At 34.0% G+C, this 16707-nt stretch overlaps 1 protein-coding gene across 1 annotated transcript; it reads left to right on the forward strand.

Moving 5' to 3' along the window:
* Nucleotides 1-80: 80 nt before the first annotated feature.
* Nucleotides 81-16257, forward strand: LOC132758328 (phospholipase A-2-activating protein-like). Its single transcript, XM_060749915.1, has 12 exons — nt 81-247; nt 3873-4066; nt 4345-4446; nt 5011-5130; nt 5601-5904; nt 6390-6541; nt 9894-10054; nt 10402-10630; nt 10962-11192; nt 13367-13474; nt 13837-13983; nt 14488-16257. Exons 1-12 carry the CDS (start codon nt 108-110, stop codon nt 15045-15047), a joined length of 2448 nt encoding a protein of 815 aa, XP_060605898.1. The 5' UTR covers nt 81-107; the 3' UTR covers nt 15048-16257.
* Nucleotides 16258-16707: the final 450 nt, after the last annotated feature.

Below are 16707 nucleotides of genomic sequence, written 5' to 3' on the forward strand. Positions count from 1 at the left end.
TAATTATTTTACTCACTTCATTTATTTTTTTAAAGCTTTTTCTTTTTTTCTTCAAAATATTTATTTTAAACTGGTTCCGACACCGGTATTTGCTGCGTTACTTAAAAATGGCTGGTTCATACCAACTTCGATGTCAAATTTTTGGTCATGAAAAAGATGTTAGAGCTGTAACCCCATCTATTCTTCCAGAAAATGCTATCGTTTCCGGATCAAGAGACGTTACGGCACGCGTATGGGTGCCAATTGAGTAAGATTTTTTTCTTGCACTGTACTCAAAATAGCAAGTTCCAAAACGAAAACAACAGGAACAATGACGACGCTTTTTCTCAAGTTCAGTCTATTTGGTAGTCAGACTATTCTCTCCCTTACCAATTCCTCCCCTGACATTTCCTCCCTGACTGTTCTTGAATCTTCCCCTAATATGAAAAAGGCAAAGCCTCAAAGCGAGCTCGATTTTCTTTTACCGTAAAAATTATAGTTAAAATTATCGTTCATTTTTATTCTACATTTTCCGTTTTAAAATTGTCATTCGGTATTTTATACACTGCTTCCGTTTATTCTGGTTCCTCCTTTCTATTATGGTTCCACCAGTCTACCCTTCCGTTTTCAATCAGAGTACATCAGCTTTTATCGTTATCTTGTAATTCGAAAAGTTTTGATGTGTCAATTCGGTACTTTGGACAAAAGTTTTCAAAACCTTCACCTAGCAGGTACTCGCGTTACCGTAAAGCTCGCTTTGCGAGCAGGCCCTTTGGGCCAGCTTGTCGAGCTCGCTATTAAAGGCTATTTTGTAAAAACAGTCTGAATTAGTCTTATTTTTTAGATTTTTTTTGCCAAACACTTTTATGGTTATGTAACGTTTCGCCACAATTATAGCAATTTGCCCCACAGAGTAATGATGATTCGCCACACATAAATAACGATTTTCCACAGGTGTTAAAATACAATATACAGTCAAACTTGTATTAAGCGACTGCGCAAGGGAAACACCCAAAACTGTCGCTTGATGAAAGGTCTCTTAAGACAAAGCATGATAAAAAGTTAGAATTTATACATGAAATCTTTCTTTTGCGATGGAAATGTTTTTCAACTTCATTTATAAATATAAATGTTTAATATAAATTAGAACACTCCGATAATATAAATGGATGCTAAGGTAAAAAAATAACTTTCAGATATTTATTGACAAATCAGTTTTGATCCATTACGTACATGTTTGACATTTTTCCAGAACTTTTAAACTTCTCCATTGTATTTTCTTGTCTCCAACATGAAAACCCTGATAAGTGAAGCTTTTTTCTGTTGTGCATTTTTCATTTGAAATAAACAAACTACATCTGATTGTAACGATTGATTTAATTGCTGATCAAAATCAAGGTCAATTCAATGCAGTCTAAATATCAACAGCTAAGCGTATACACCATCTGTGTAGGGGCGGCGCGTTGCATTGTTTTATTGATATTATTGGATAATACACATTACGCTTAAACTTACTTTTATTTGCATACACTAAAACGGTTTGGCAAATAGAGTTTTATTTACACATTTATATGTTGTGTTTTGATTGTTGACACATTGTAGCATTGAGCAAAAGTTGCTTTATACATTAAAGATATAGAGAGAAAATGAACAGGGGGAATTGAAAGTGGCCGCATAAGACAAAAGTCGCTTAATACACGTGGTAGCATGGGCAAGTTAAACTGTATACATATACATTTATAATTTATATTTGATATAGAAATCTATTTAACATTTTCGTTACTTACTGTGATCTATGTTGTTGCAAAAATGAAATTAAAAAAAAAACATGTATATATATTTAATTTAAGATTTCTTTTATTTTAACATATTTCTTTCTTGTTAATTACTCCTATTAAAATGTTACTCTTTAATAAATTGTAAATCTGATTGTATTTTATGCTGGAGGCCTTATATTACGAATAAACACATTGTCATTTACCTTGTCAAATTAATTTTTTAAAAAACTACACTTTATTTCCGTTTCTTGACTTTATTTAACAGTTAATGCTTTAATCCCGATGTGGCAGTTTATTATTTAACTGTGGCAAATCGTTGTTTCACTGTGGTGAATCGTTACTAATTCACTTTTACCCCTTAAATCATTTGGCTTTCAGGGGTGTGGAATTTTGGATTTTTTCCACTTGCCCATGGACAAGTTGGACTAAAATTTCTACTTAATATTTATTAATTTAACCAAATTCGGTCCTTGTTAACGGTTTGCTTAAACTCGTATTTGGACTCGCATGACAGGTTTGGAGAACTTTTGATGCGATGTAAGAGTGTCCTTTCTTATTAATGATTTCATTACATAAAGGGGAACATTCGGCAAACATGACAATAAAGTTTGTCCGAATTATTTATTGTATTTTCTGAGCCAAGTAGAATCAGTAAATTAGCTATCTTTAAACACGAATGCGTTTTTGGTCATATTCTTTGTCTCTCTGCACATTTGATTTACACTTCCAGATTATTTTCACACCAAATGAAAAATTTTCCATTTTGTATCAAAACAATTCACAATGAAACAACGAATCTATAATGCTGTGCATTATTTACTAAAGCACCGGACGGTTGCCTCAAAACAACTAATAGCCAAGCTCGTTTTGCAATAGAAGCAAGAGGCCTCATATGGGGTGAAATAGCATCGTATAGTATCGATTCATTTGTGCTATTTTAGATGGTATACAAATAAAATTTACACATTTTAAACACAAATTAAACAACATCGGGAAAAAATTAATGTTCACGGAAAAAATTAACGGTCATGATAAAGTACGGTTAGAATATCAGCATTAAGCTTTTTTTCTTTGCTCAGAATTTCACTTGTCTGCGGACAACTGCTAAGTGAAAATCTACTTGTCCGCCAGCAAAAAGTCCCGAGTCGGGCATAGTAATTCCGCACCCCTGGCTTTGCCACCCCAGGGGTTTTTCGCAGGATTTATTATGCACATCACCCTCACCCATGGATTTGGGAATTTCAGCAATGTTTTGTTAAAAATTTGGAAAAAATGCATGACTTAAATTTTGCAATGATTAAATGAAAGCAAAGAATCACTGTCTAGGATGGCATCTTAAAGCATTTAAGCACCATATCATTTTAGAATTTGTTATTCAATATTTTTATTTTGTAACTTTCAATTGGGAATTTTTTCCTGTGGATTGGGACAATAATATACTATTTTCAATTAGGAATATGACCGAATAACCGGCACCCTGATTTGATTCCTTTGAAATTCTTATATAATGAGACTCAGGGCTGCAGATAACATGTGTATTTGCGTTATTACACAATTAAAATGTCAAAAAACTTGCAATAAAAATAATAACTAAGGGTAAGAAAAAGTAAATAAATTCTTATTTACGCTAACTACATTTGAACTGGTACATAATGACGTTAATTATAATCATACATCAGGCAAATCATACTGTTTCAGACAGTTTTAACCTTTAAACTATATCAGGCAGCTTGGAAATCTCCTAGGCCAATAAACCATAAACTAAAGCATTGTAGTGAGTAGCTTTTTTATTACCATACAAAACCTACAACAGTCTACAATGAAGTTCAGAAATTTTGGGTAAAATACATGAACTCGTGCTTTATATCCCAATTTGGTTAAAGAGGGTAGCGTAAAAAATACAAAAATAACTCTAAGAAAATACCCAATAGATCACAAAACCAGGGGTAATTACTCAATATACACAAAATGTTATCTGTAGCCCTGATGAGATCATCTAAATGTTCTGAAACCTGTCGCTTCTATCTATTCATATAATCAGTAACATGACATGATTAAGACAATTTTGTTAAATTTATTAAATGAATTGAACGTTTGCTTTTAATCATATTTCAGAGGAGATAATGGATTTCATGAGGGACACTGTATGAGTGGACACAGTAATTTTGTAGCAAGTGTATGCTGTTTTCCACCAGATGATAAACATCCTCATGGTCTTATATTCAGTGGCAGTAATGATTCAACTATCTTAGCATTTACACTAGATTCACCACAGCCTATATATAAACTTGAAGGACATACCAGTACTGGTAATACATTATTACAAACATTATATAAAAATATGTTTTATAGTCTCTATATAAAATGTTACTCTGAATTAATAGATGAAATTTCTTTTACCGGGAAACGATACATACCAGTTTAATATCTTTAATAGTTTTTATAGTAGGAGTCCTTCAAGCTAATTAAAGAAAATAGTTTTATAGCAGGTGTCCTTCAAGTTAATTAAAGACAATTGTTTTTATAGCAGGATTCCTGCAAGCTAAATAAGGAAAGAATAAATTGTTAACTCATTATTTGTTTTTAGTTTGTTCCCTTGCATCAGGAAAGTTTGGTACATTATTAAGTGGTTCCTGGGATAAAACGGCCAAGGTTTGGCTATCACAGAAATGTGTAATGACACTGGAAGGTAATTAGTGGCTGTATCAATGTTTCTGAACATGATGCATGTGTTGTTTGATTTCTTTTAATTATATAACTTTATATAACTTATGAACCTATCTTTAATAGTAATTAAAACAACAAAGTAAGTCAGAATATTCATCATTTTTCAATAGTTTACACTAGAACAGAGAGGAATTCATATATATGGTGATGGCAAACTACAATTATTCTACTTATGTATGGTCAATTAGTTCTAAAGCATTTGTGATTGATACCCATTTTCTTCTTATACATACTTTGAGCATGATTGTGCTTATTTTCAATATGAAACAAAAATGCTTCTACTGGTATATTTGGACTTATTATTATAATGCACATCTGAAAGTAAAAAAGTGAAAACAGTCACTGCAAATAAATCCACAATTCTTTCTTTAGTTTATTTCTTGTGTCACTATCACTTACTTTTAAATTGGGCTATACAAATACATTTATTTTGATCATCAAGTCTTGAACATATAATTTTTGTTATACTTTACTACCAATTCCAGAGCGTGTAATATGTGATATTTTGATGATATATTTTCTGTAGGTCATGAGTCTGCTGTATGGGCAGTAGCTATAATGCCAGAACAAGGTACAATGTTGACAGGCTCTGCTGATAAAACTATCAAAGTGTGGAAAGCTGGTAAATGTGTCAACACAATCAGAGGTAATCATATATCTTGTTTATTTCATATTCTTTTAAAATCTCTGGTCATGCTTAACGGCCCATCGCCTCTGAAATGCTTAGTTTTATTTCTCAAAAATTGTTACACAGTTTTCAATGTTATACTCATTTGCTATAAACATGGACTATCTTTTGCAACTATAGCTCTGTTGGCAAGTGAATTAATATTTTGTATGGAAGTCAAATTACTACTTTGTTTACATTTTGCTATCTTGATGAAACAATACCCATGTTCAGCACTACTTTTTTCGGTTGATAAACATCCAACATGTCCTAACTCCATTATTCAAACACCATAAGACACATATTTGACCTTTCTAAAGAATTCAAAAAAATAAGATTTCTGAGGCATAATGTGCCTTCAGCTGAATTGACATTCTTTCACTTTTTCTGGAATGCTTAAAAATAAAATTTTAAGTATTTGTTATTTTAGATCTTTTTGTATATTATAGGTCATGAGGATTGTGTAAGAGGTTTAGCTGTGACACAAGGAGGTGAGTTTCTCTCATGTTCTAATGATGCCACTATAAGACGATGGCTAGTATCTGGTGACTGTCTACAGGTATACTATGGTCATGAAAATTTTGTCTACAGTATTGCTGTGTTACCTAACGGTGAGGATTTTGTTACAAGTGGAGAAGATCGTACAGTAAGGGTATGGAGGAATGGAGAGAACACACAGACTATAGTACATCCTACACTCTCTATATGGACTGTGTGTACATTAGCTAATGGAGATATTGTATCAGGAGCTAGGTACTATTTTATATTTGCTATATTCTTTGTAGAAGAATGTTTGCTTGTAAAAAGAAAATTGTTGAAAGTTGATTTGACATATCGCTGAACTATTTATGGTTTTACAATATATATTTTTAATTTGTTTGTGAAGGAAGCTATAAGCTTATAGACACACTCTCGAATATGCTTTTGGAACCAACCATTATTGACCAATGAGTGTAAAGTTTCTTGCTGAAGGAAAACGGCTTGCCACTGATGGGGTTTGAACCCATGCTACTAGTAATTCTTAGGTTATTAGTGTGATGTGTTTACCACTCTGCCTTGCTGCCACTATTTAAGTCACTGATTTGCAGATTTGTTCTAAACAACTTTCATCTATTTAATTATAGTAAATTCCTATAAGGAATTTTGTATTACACAGACTTTATTGAACTTTTCAAGCGTGATGAATTCACTACATTTACATTTACTTTAAGAACTATTTTATTATTCATTAATTTCAGTGATGGTACTATACGAGTGTTTACTAGTGATAAAAGTAGAATAGCTTCTACAGAGGAGTTGAAGGCATATGATGATCAAATAGCTGCATCTCAAGTTCCACAAGATATCAGACCCGAGGAGCTGCCTGGTCCTGAAGCTCTAGATAATCCTGGTACATCTATATATATATTTTCATGCAATAACCATACATTCATGCTAGAGAAAGTATCTGTATAAATTTTGTTAGAAAGACTGCTTTATATTATAAGTGTTATTTTTGGTGATAGAGTTACAATAATAGGTAGTTTATACAAATTTATTTAGTTTGATAGAGTTACAAAACAGGTAGTTTATACAAATTTATTTAGTTTGATAGAGTTACAAAACAGGTAGTTTATACAAATTTATTTAGTTTGATAGAGTTACAAAACAGGTAGTTTATACAAATTTATTATGCTCCCCGAAAAATTTCGGGGGAGCATATAGTCGTCGGGTTGTCCGTCCGTCCGTCCGTCTGTCTGTCCGTCCGTCCGTCAGTCCGTACGTCCTAAATTCGTGTCCGGCCCATAACTTTGTTATTTGAAGTCGGATTTTAAAATTATTTCACAGAAATGATCACCATATTGAGAGGACGTGTCGCGCACAACATTTGGGTCGCTACCTTGAAGGTCAAGGTCACAACATGACCTTGCAGCAAAATCGTGTCCGGTCCATAACTTCATTATTTGAAGTCGGATTTTAAAAATACAGTCGAGACTGCCTTAGCGACCCCCTGATTTAAACGACTCCCTGTCTTATCCGACCTTGTTTCAGTCCTCCCAACGTATTTTCCTATATAAATGGTCTGAATTAAACGACTCCCTGTCATATGTGACAAGCGACCCTAATTGTCAGGTCCCAATGCAATGTTTTGTCTGATTTAAACGACTTTCACACCTTTTAATTGTCCGTTAAATCAGATAAATAATACCTATTATAACACCCAGAGGGCCAAAATAATTAAGTCCAATTATAATCCAGTAGCAAACAAAGTCTACACACCTCTATCTCAATTACACAGTTGACATGTATAAATGCAGGTATCAAGTGACGTAGCGTCTGTTTATGGGAAGCATGACGCAATCGATGTGTGTGTAATGTACATTATGGCCTGAGTAAACTGGTTAAGACTTGTGTTAGATTTTTTTTAATTATAGAGTGCCCAAGGAAGATTTTTTAGGCAGCATATTTTTTTTATTTACCTTGACTGCATAATTAATACGGAAAAATATTGATACTAAACCAGAAAAAGCTTTGGACATGGATATGTTGAAAGATCCTGTAACACAATTTTTCATGGTTTTATTTCATAAATATTATGCTCAAATTAAGATTTGTCAATATTGTAAGTTCAAATAAGCATTATTTATAAATATATCACCCAATTTAACATTTAATATAAATAAAGGCCATTAAAGGGAGGTAATTAGAACTTTATTTTCTATAAATTCTAAGTTAAATTTTCCAATAAGTAATCAATGCATGTAATTTATTGATTAAATATAATGTGCACAAATATTTTCAGTACACATTATACATATTCTTTGATGTTTGAAAGTTGTTTTATTTGCATAATTATGTCCATATATATTTTTTTTGCAAGTGTGGACATTCACAAAACATAAAGGATCTTTAAGTCACAATGGTATATAGACAGCTAGATCATACTTAAATTTAATTTTCTTTGAGACTGTATTAAGAGACTCCCTGTCATATGTGACCTTTTTCTGAAGATCCCTTGGAAAGTCACATATGACAGTCTCGACTGTATTTCACACAAATGATCACCATATTGAGACGACGTGTCGCGCGCAACATTTGGGTCGCTACCTTGAAGGTCAAGGTCACAGCATGACCTTGCAGCAAAATCGTGTCCGGTCTATAACTTTGTTATTTGAAGTTGGATTTTAAAAATATTTCACAGAAATGATCACCATATTGAGACGACATGTCGCGCGCAACATTTGGGTCGCTACCTTGAAGGTCAAGGTCACAGCATGACCTTGCAGCAAAATCGTGTCCGGTCCATAACTTTGTTATTTGAAGTCGGATTTAAAAAATATTCCACAGAAATAATCACCATATTGAGACGATGTGTCGCGTGCAACATGTGGGTAGCTTCCTTGAAGGTCAAGGTCACAGCATGACCTTGCAGCAAAATCGTGTCCGGCCCATAACTTCCCTATTTGAAGTTAGATTTAAAAAGTATTTCACAGAAATGATCATCATATTAAGATGACGTGTCATGCACAACATTTGGCTCGCTACCTTGAAGGTCAAGGTCACAGCGTGACCTTGAAGCAAAATTGTGTCCGGCACATAACTTCATTATTTGAAGTCGGATTTTACAACTATTTCACAGAAATGATCACCACAATGAGACATTGTGTCGCGCGCAACATTTGGGTTGCTACCTTGAAGGTCAAGGTCACGGTATGACCTTGCAGCAAAATCGTGTCCAGCCCATAACTTTGTTACTGGAATTCGGATTTAACAACTATTTCACAGAGATTATCACCATATTGAATCGACGTGTCGCATGCAACATTTAGGTCACTACGTTGAAGGTCAAGGTCACAGCATGACCTTGCAGCAAAATAATATAAGGCGCATAACTTTGTTATTTGAAATCGGATATTAAAACTATTTCACAAAAATGATCACCATATTTAGACAATGTGTCGTGCACAATATTTGGGTTGTTTTTACACTTTGAACTTTGTCTGTGACATAACTCTGACACAACAAGAGGTATACCTTCCTGTGTCCAAAACATATTCGGGGAGCATCACCCGGTTCAACCGGCTCTTGTTTAGTTTGATTGTGTTGGAAGCTATAAACTTATTGAAATACTCTCAAATCTGTTCCTGAAACCAGCCAGTACTAAGCAATGAATATGCCATGGTCCAGAACTGTTCACTATATATGGGAGAAGATGTGTAAGCAGCCAGATGGCTGTCGGGAGAGCCGCGGTACGTATTACGAGGGTCCCGGGTTCGAGTCCCGGTCAGGCTGCACATTTTTCTCACCCTGTGACATTTGGCGCCAAACGGGGGACTTGACTGCATATAGCTCAGAGTTTAATTCATACTCTGTGAAATTTGAATACGAATGTCAATATGACAGGGGAGTATGTCACGGTTCAGAATTGATCACTATATAGGGGAGATGATGTAAGTGGCTGGATAGCTCAGTTGGTAGAGCCGGGGTACGATATTCTGTGGGTCCCTGGTTCGAGTCCTGGTCAGGCTGCACATTTTTCACACCCTGTGACAAATGTAAAGTTTCTTGCTCAAGGAAACAACCACAGTTCATTACTGGAACCTGTATGTATATTCAGGATATGTATGATTAAAGTGAACATAGTACCATTTTATCTTAAATTCATTCATTTTCATCTCGTATAAAATTTAACAATATGCAAGACACATCAGTTTGCTACATGGCTTTATATTGTGTATAACAATGATGTTACTATGATGTAGGAACAAAAGAAGGACAGACAAAGATGGTACGTAACTCTAGTGGAAAGGTTGAATTATACAGTTGGGATAAAAGTGTTCAACAATGGAAGAAGGTTGGAGATGTTGTAGGGTCATCAGGAGGTACTACTGCTACTTCTGGCAAGACATTGTTTGAAGGAAAGGTAAAGATACAGCATGCTAACATATAAGCCATCCCAATAATGTCTAACTTCTTGCAGCTGGTGGTTGGTAGTTTCACTCCGAATCACGGCAGTAAGCCACATTAAATTTACCATCGCACATTTTCAGCAACCTGCTGTATATAGTAATGATCATTAACTTTCAGCTTTGAAATATAAATATTTTTTGTTCTTCGATTATTTTTCCCCATCGATGGTCATGTTGTTGTAAAGTGGTTTGTGATGTATTACTTGATGATCTTGTTTTAGGCTCTCACTCTATAAAGATTATAATGTGTGTGTTTATTGTGTGTTCTATAAATCTGATGTGTTGTTTTTTTTATGTACAGGAATATGATTATGTGTTCAGTGTAGACATTGAGGAAGGGAAACCACCATTAAAACTGCCATACAATATAGCCGAGGACCCGTGGTTTGCTGCACAGAACTTCCTCTCAAAAAATAATCTTAGCCAGCTATTCCTGGATCAAGTTGCCAACTTTATCCTTGATAATACAAAGGGTGTAACACTGAATCAAGGATCTGGATCTGGAGCCGGATACACTGATCCATTTACAGGTCACTCTTTTCTTCTCATTATCCACAAGAAAATTTGTACAATACTCTTGGAAGCAGCCTATGTTATACAAACTTTTACCTTACATAGACTGAAACTTTAATTTTCTAATACATACAAGTTTTTCACCTCTTGCAGCTTATATGTCTATTTTCAAAGGTAAATCATAAGATATTAATCTGCATACTGAAACTTATATCAAATTGTATCAAATAGCTTCTGTGATGTAAATAAATCTATCTATACCTTTATTATTTTTAAATTGATAACTAATATATTATCATATAGACAATAAGTTTTACAAAGTTTAATATTTATCTTACTGTGTTACAGGTGGAACAAGATATGTACCTGGATCTAGCAGTAGTACCACACAGAATGGTGGAGTTGACCCATTTACCGGAGCAGGGAGGTATGTTCCTGGAGCAACCAGTGGTAATACAGGTGCATCAGGAGGGGCTGACCCATTTACTGGTGGAGGTAGATATGTTCCTAGCTATACAGATAATCAAAGAGCAAGTGGTGCAGGTGGGGGTGATACCAAATCTGGTGATATATTTACAGGTATGTTTATATACTTGAGAGGTTTTTGTTTATGATGTAAGAATATACATGTATTGTTGATTGTAATATGACCTTGAAATAAAATAAACGACATATACAGTTTCCTCACATACCCATGCCGTTTTTGCATCTCCATAAAAATGGTATTGCACGGCCAGGCATATATTTTGACATGACATCATTTGCGTTATATAAACATAGCACTAAATGTAAGTGTTCTATAGGCGCTTCAATTAAAAAATGGTTTTTAGTCCCCTACCGGTTTACCGGAGGGGACTTTAGGTTTACCCTCCGTCCGTCCGTCTGTCTGTCAGTCCGTCCGTCCGTCCACAAAACTGGATCCCGTGATAACTTGAAATGTACTGAAAATATTTTTATGAAACTTGGCATATGGATAGATGGCAGTATGGAGATTATGCACGTCTTTTTCTTTTCTTCCTATGTTGAAAATTCTGGTTGCTATGGCAACAAATAGGCTAAAAATATGGCAAATTTTACACATAAACTGGATCCAGTGATAACGCAAAAAGTACTGGAAATATTTTTATGAAACTTGACATATGGGTTGGCAGTCTTGGAATTATGCACGTCTTTTTCTTTTCTTCCTATGTTGAAAATTCTGGTTGCTATGGCAACAAATAGGCTGAAAATATGGCAAATTTTACACATAAACTGGATCCAGTGATAAAGCAAAAAGTACTGGAAATATTTTTATGAAACTTGACATATGGGTAGATGGCAGTCTTGAGATTATGCACGTCTTTTTCTTTTCTTCCTATGTTGAAAATTCTGGTTGCTATGGCAACACATAGACTGAAAATATGGCAAATTTTACACATAAACTGAATCCAGTGATAACTCAAAAAGTACTGGAAATATTTTTATGAAACTTGACATATGGGTAGACAGCAGTCTTGAGATTATGCATGTCTTATCTGTTCTTCCTATTTTGAAAAAATATCGGTTGCCTTGGCAACAAATAGGCTTAAAACATGGCAAATATAACAATATTTGTGATTAGTCAAAAAGAGTTAAATTTTTTTATGAAATTGCATCTTTAATTCAAGAGTTATCTCCTCTTTAAGAATTTTGCTTTTAAAATGTTATATTTTGGTAACAGGGATGTTTCAAATATTAACTTTAGAGTGTCCTTCAGTCCGTCTGTCTGTCTGTTCATAAAAACTGTTTCCTGTGATCACTTTTAAAGAACTTTTCCAACAAGTTTACTTAAAATAGAGAAAAATTGAAACATAAGTGAATGGCCAATGGCCCTTCAGAATGTTGATGGGGTTCTAACCGGTAGGGGACTTATGGATTGCTTGCAATACTATGATAATTGCTTGTTTAAAATAACATTATGGTTTAATTATGGTTCTTTTTCACTTCAAACGGTCTTTATTTGTAGTATGTGATAAATAGAATATCAAATTGGTGCAAGTTCATTACTGGATTTATTGAACTGGTTGAATAGAATAATATGCTCAACAGAGGCTCGCATTATATGATCTTATTCAGCTTGTTCAATAAATTGAGTATTAAACTTACACTTATTCAATATCCTCTACATATTGAAAGTATTTTGAGCATACCTATGTGGGATAAGTGGTCAGTGTTACTAAAGATTTATTTTGTTATGTTTGTAATGATAGACTTTTGTCATTTAGGATATTTCATCTAGATTATCTAACTAAGTGACTAAACTATGTTTTAATATAGCATCGATGAGCAATGTTAAATGCAAAACTTATCCTATTAGTTTATATAGGAGGTCATTTTAACATTATGTTTACAAAAACATCAAGTTTTATAGAAAAATAACTTAATTGTTTTAAAAAATAACATTTTTTTTTTATGTATTTCAAGTACCAGCTTATTGTTAAAAGCCAGTTTTTATGAATTCTAAGTTTACATGTCTAGGATATATGAGCAGCGTCACAACAAAACCAACATAGTGCGTTTGCGACCAGCATGGATCCAGACCAGCTTGCCCATCCACGCAGACTGATCAGGATCCATGCTGTTTGCTTACCAACTCTATTACAAGTAGAGAAACTGATAGCGAACAGCATGGATCCTGATCAGACTGCGCGGATACGCAGGCTGGTCTGGATCCATGCTGGTCGCAAACCCATTATGTTGGTTTTGTCAGGGCGCATATTTCTATTTGCTTCCAGGTGCTTATACTACCGGTACAGTTAATCCAAACTTATCCAAGACCAATGAATATTTCCCTAAGACACTGACTTTAACATTTGATGCTGCCAATCCAGAGGCCATTATGGGTAAGATACTAATGTTTGAAAATGTTAAGCTGTTGGTTGAGATTTATATTAAAGACATTTTAGAATCATTAATAAGTATTGGCCATAAGATTATTTGTAAGTAATGAAATAAAATGTTGGAACATATAAGTAGTGAATAGCACCAGTCCACCTTTTGATATTTTATGAAAGGCAAAGGCAAAATACATAAATTTATGGTTACAAACTGAAACTAATGGAAACAGAAGAAATTATACAAAATACCAACCTTTTTACCTTTATGCACATTGAAGAAGATCCTGAAAATCAAATTATTGTACTAATGGAAAGAAATTCCTTTTAGTTGAAGGGATAGTATCATAAGATTTTGATTATGTTTGCAGGTAAATTAAAAGAGTTTAACAACAATATAGAAGGTGATAAGAAGATAGACGAGACTAGACTAGCACGTCTAGAAGGAATAATGAAAGAAACACTGCCCTCAGATGATGATCTCAACACACTAAAAGCTGCACTAGAATGGCCACCTAGTAAGTTTATGAAAAAAAGTCTTATGTTTGACCTTTTCTCTAAGGCAAGACAGCAGAACTCTGCCACACATTTTGACAAAAAAAATGCTTTTTGACTTAAATTTCCTAAAAGGACCTGCTCTTATTCAATTGAAGTGTCTGGATTAAAGAATGATTTAACATACAAAATCATCAATAAACCTACTGAAGTAGTAGTTAGTAGAATATTTTGCTAGGGAAGGTGTATACCATTCTGTTATGTATTTCATGTATATTGTAGTTAAAGACTCTCCAGAAATGACCATAACAATATGATAACAAAGTGATGCTACAGATGTTTAACATTGTACAGTATATCTCATGAGCTATAATTTTACACCCTGTGAAATGTACTGAAGTTCTTTCAAAGTAATACAATACTTATCAGGGATGTTTTCTTCTGGGTACAACTGTAGTTTGTTTATATATTGCTCTGCTATTGTATTTGAAGGCTTTGTGTAAAGGTGTAATAATTTCTACTTTCAGACTTTGTATTTCCTGCCATAGATGTTCTTAGAATCACTATCAAAAAGCAAGAAATCAACCAAGCTTTCTGTGTCTCAACAAATATCCTTGAAGAAATGTTCAAATATTGGTCTGATGAATCTTCTGCTCCAACACAGATCCTTAGTTTGAAAGTGGTATGCAACATGTTTGCTCAACCACAGGGGTTCAAACTATGCATGGATAATAGAGACAGAACATTAACTCGAGCTCTTAACCTTAAAGAGTCAAAAAACAAAAATGTTCAAATTGCTCTTGGCACCTTGTTGTTAAATTATTCAGTTGGATTATTTGGTACTTTAGATCTGGAAGGGAAGTCACAAACTCTTGCTGCTGCTATGGAGTGCATGAAAGTTAAGCCAGATATTGAAGCAGCTTTCCGAATTTTTATTGCCATGGGAACGCTTATACACAAGGATGAAAGCGTTCTAAATTTAGCTCAGTCAATGAATGTAATGCCTTATGTAGGAGAATATGTGATGATTCAGAATCCTAAGAAGGTTGGAGAGTGTGCTAATCTCTTAGCTGATCTCTTTAGATAAAATATGTTCAAAATACTCCTCTGCTAGCAATTAATAGGTCTTTATAGCTTTAGTGAACTATGCACATGTTTTAGTGTGTAGTATATATATACTACCACTGATATTTTAATAAAGAGAAAAGGTAACAATACTGTCTCCTCTGTACACAAAATCTGTTAAGTATGATTCTCTGGTAAACTGAACGTTAATTTCAATAATTGTACTTTATCAGATTTAGTCATGAGGTCCATTTTACCAGAAATGCTTTTATTAGCACACCTGAGGACAATGTCATCAAGGTGAGCTTTTGTGATGGCCCATTGTCCGTCGTCTATTGTCCATCCGTGCGTCAACAATTTCTTTAAACAACTTCTCCTCCTAAACCACTTGGCCAAATTTGTTGAACTTTGCAGGGAATGGGATGTTCCTTACATGAAACTCTACCAAAGTTGTTAAAAGAATTAAATTCCTTGAAGAACTCTGGTTGCCATTGCAACCCAAAGATTTTTTTTTTAATCTTAAAAAATCCTCATGTCAAAAACCACAAGGTGAGGAGCCTTGATATTTGGTATTTAACATGAGCTAGTGGTCCTCTACAAAGTGTGTTCAAATTATGCCCCTAGGGTCAAAAGGGGCCCTGCCAGGGGGCTCATCGGTTATATGTAAAGTTATATAGGGAAGTCTTAAAAAATCTTCTTGTCAAAATCCACAAGGCGTAGTGTCTTGATATTTAGTATGTAACATACAAAGATTGTTTAAATATTGCCCCTATGGCGGGGCTTTTCGATTAAAAAAATCTTTAAAAACTTCTTGTCAAAAACCACAAACCCTACAGCTTTGATATTTGGTATGTGACATTCTCTAGTTGTCCTCTATTAAGATGATTGTAATATGACCTTGATATAAAATAAATGAAGAATACTGTTTCACATACTTTCTTCAGGTGACCAGCATCGAATATGCTGTAAAACCATTATATAAATGTCATAAAATTAATACTTGCCTTTTTAATCAAGTAAATATATATTCCTTTCCGAAAGATAATGTGCATAACACTAGTGCTTAATGATGCTGCAATGAGTATAAATGTTCACTTAGTTATCTGTCATAAAAAAAGGGATTGCATGAAGTGGAGATTCTGTCATGAACTCTCTGAAAGAGACATTTATTTGAGAAAATGAAATTGAAGATGTTTTGTTCCAATAAATTGATTAAATTATTTATTTACACTTTTCGTACTTGTTTTATCTTAGGAAAACAAATGGTCCAAGAAGTTAAGGATACATAGCATAACATAGTATTTGTTGCTCAATTCTCATTATTCTGTGCTAAATCAACATTAGGTTTCAGCACTAGTGTCATGAGTCCTTATACGAAGATGGTTTCTACATGAGCTGGTAAAAAATTTCCCTGTTCAGTATGGATGCTTTCAATATAGATTATCATAATCCTTTGAATATTAAATTTACTTAAAGCAATTAGTTAACCAATAAACTGGGTAATACAGAGTATCAATGGGTTAATAAACTAAGATTTGCCAGTTCTTTGACTCCCATGATTTACAAATTGGTTGAGTATAAAGCTAAGTATCTTCAGTCAGAAATTTGGATAAACATAGGGAAAAAATGTTAAGTGTAGCTCAGAAGACATGCACACATTCATGTCTACACTGTTGTATGCA

This window comes from Ruditapes philippinarum, unplaced genomic scaffold, assembly GCF_026571515.1.
Source record: "Ruditapes philippinarum isolate M1 unplaced genomic scaffold, ASM2657151v2 ctg667_1_1_1_1, whole genome shotgun sequence".
In the NCBI taxonomy this organism is placed as follows: Eukaryota; Metazoa; Mollusca; class Bivalvia; order Venerida; family Veneridae; genus Ruditapes; species Ruditapes philippinarum.

Excerpts from the sequence above, each read along its gene's own strand:
- LOC132758328 (XM_060749915.1), top strand. The coding sequence starts at position 108 with ATGGCTGGTTCATACCAACTTCGATGTCAAATTTTTGGTCATGAAAAA. Across the intron at positions 11,193-13,366 it reads ATCTGGTGATATATTTACAG|GTGCTTATACTACCGGTACA; the intron begins GTATGTTTATAT and ends ATTTGCTTCCAG. Across the intron at positions 13,475-13,836 it reads CAATCCAGAGGCCATTATGG|GTAAATTAAAAGAGTTTAAC; the intron begins GTAAGATACTAA and ends TTATGTTTGCAG.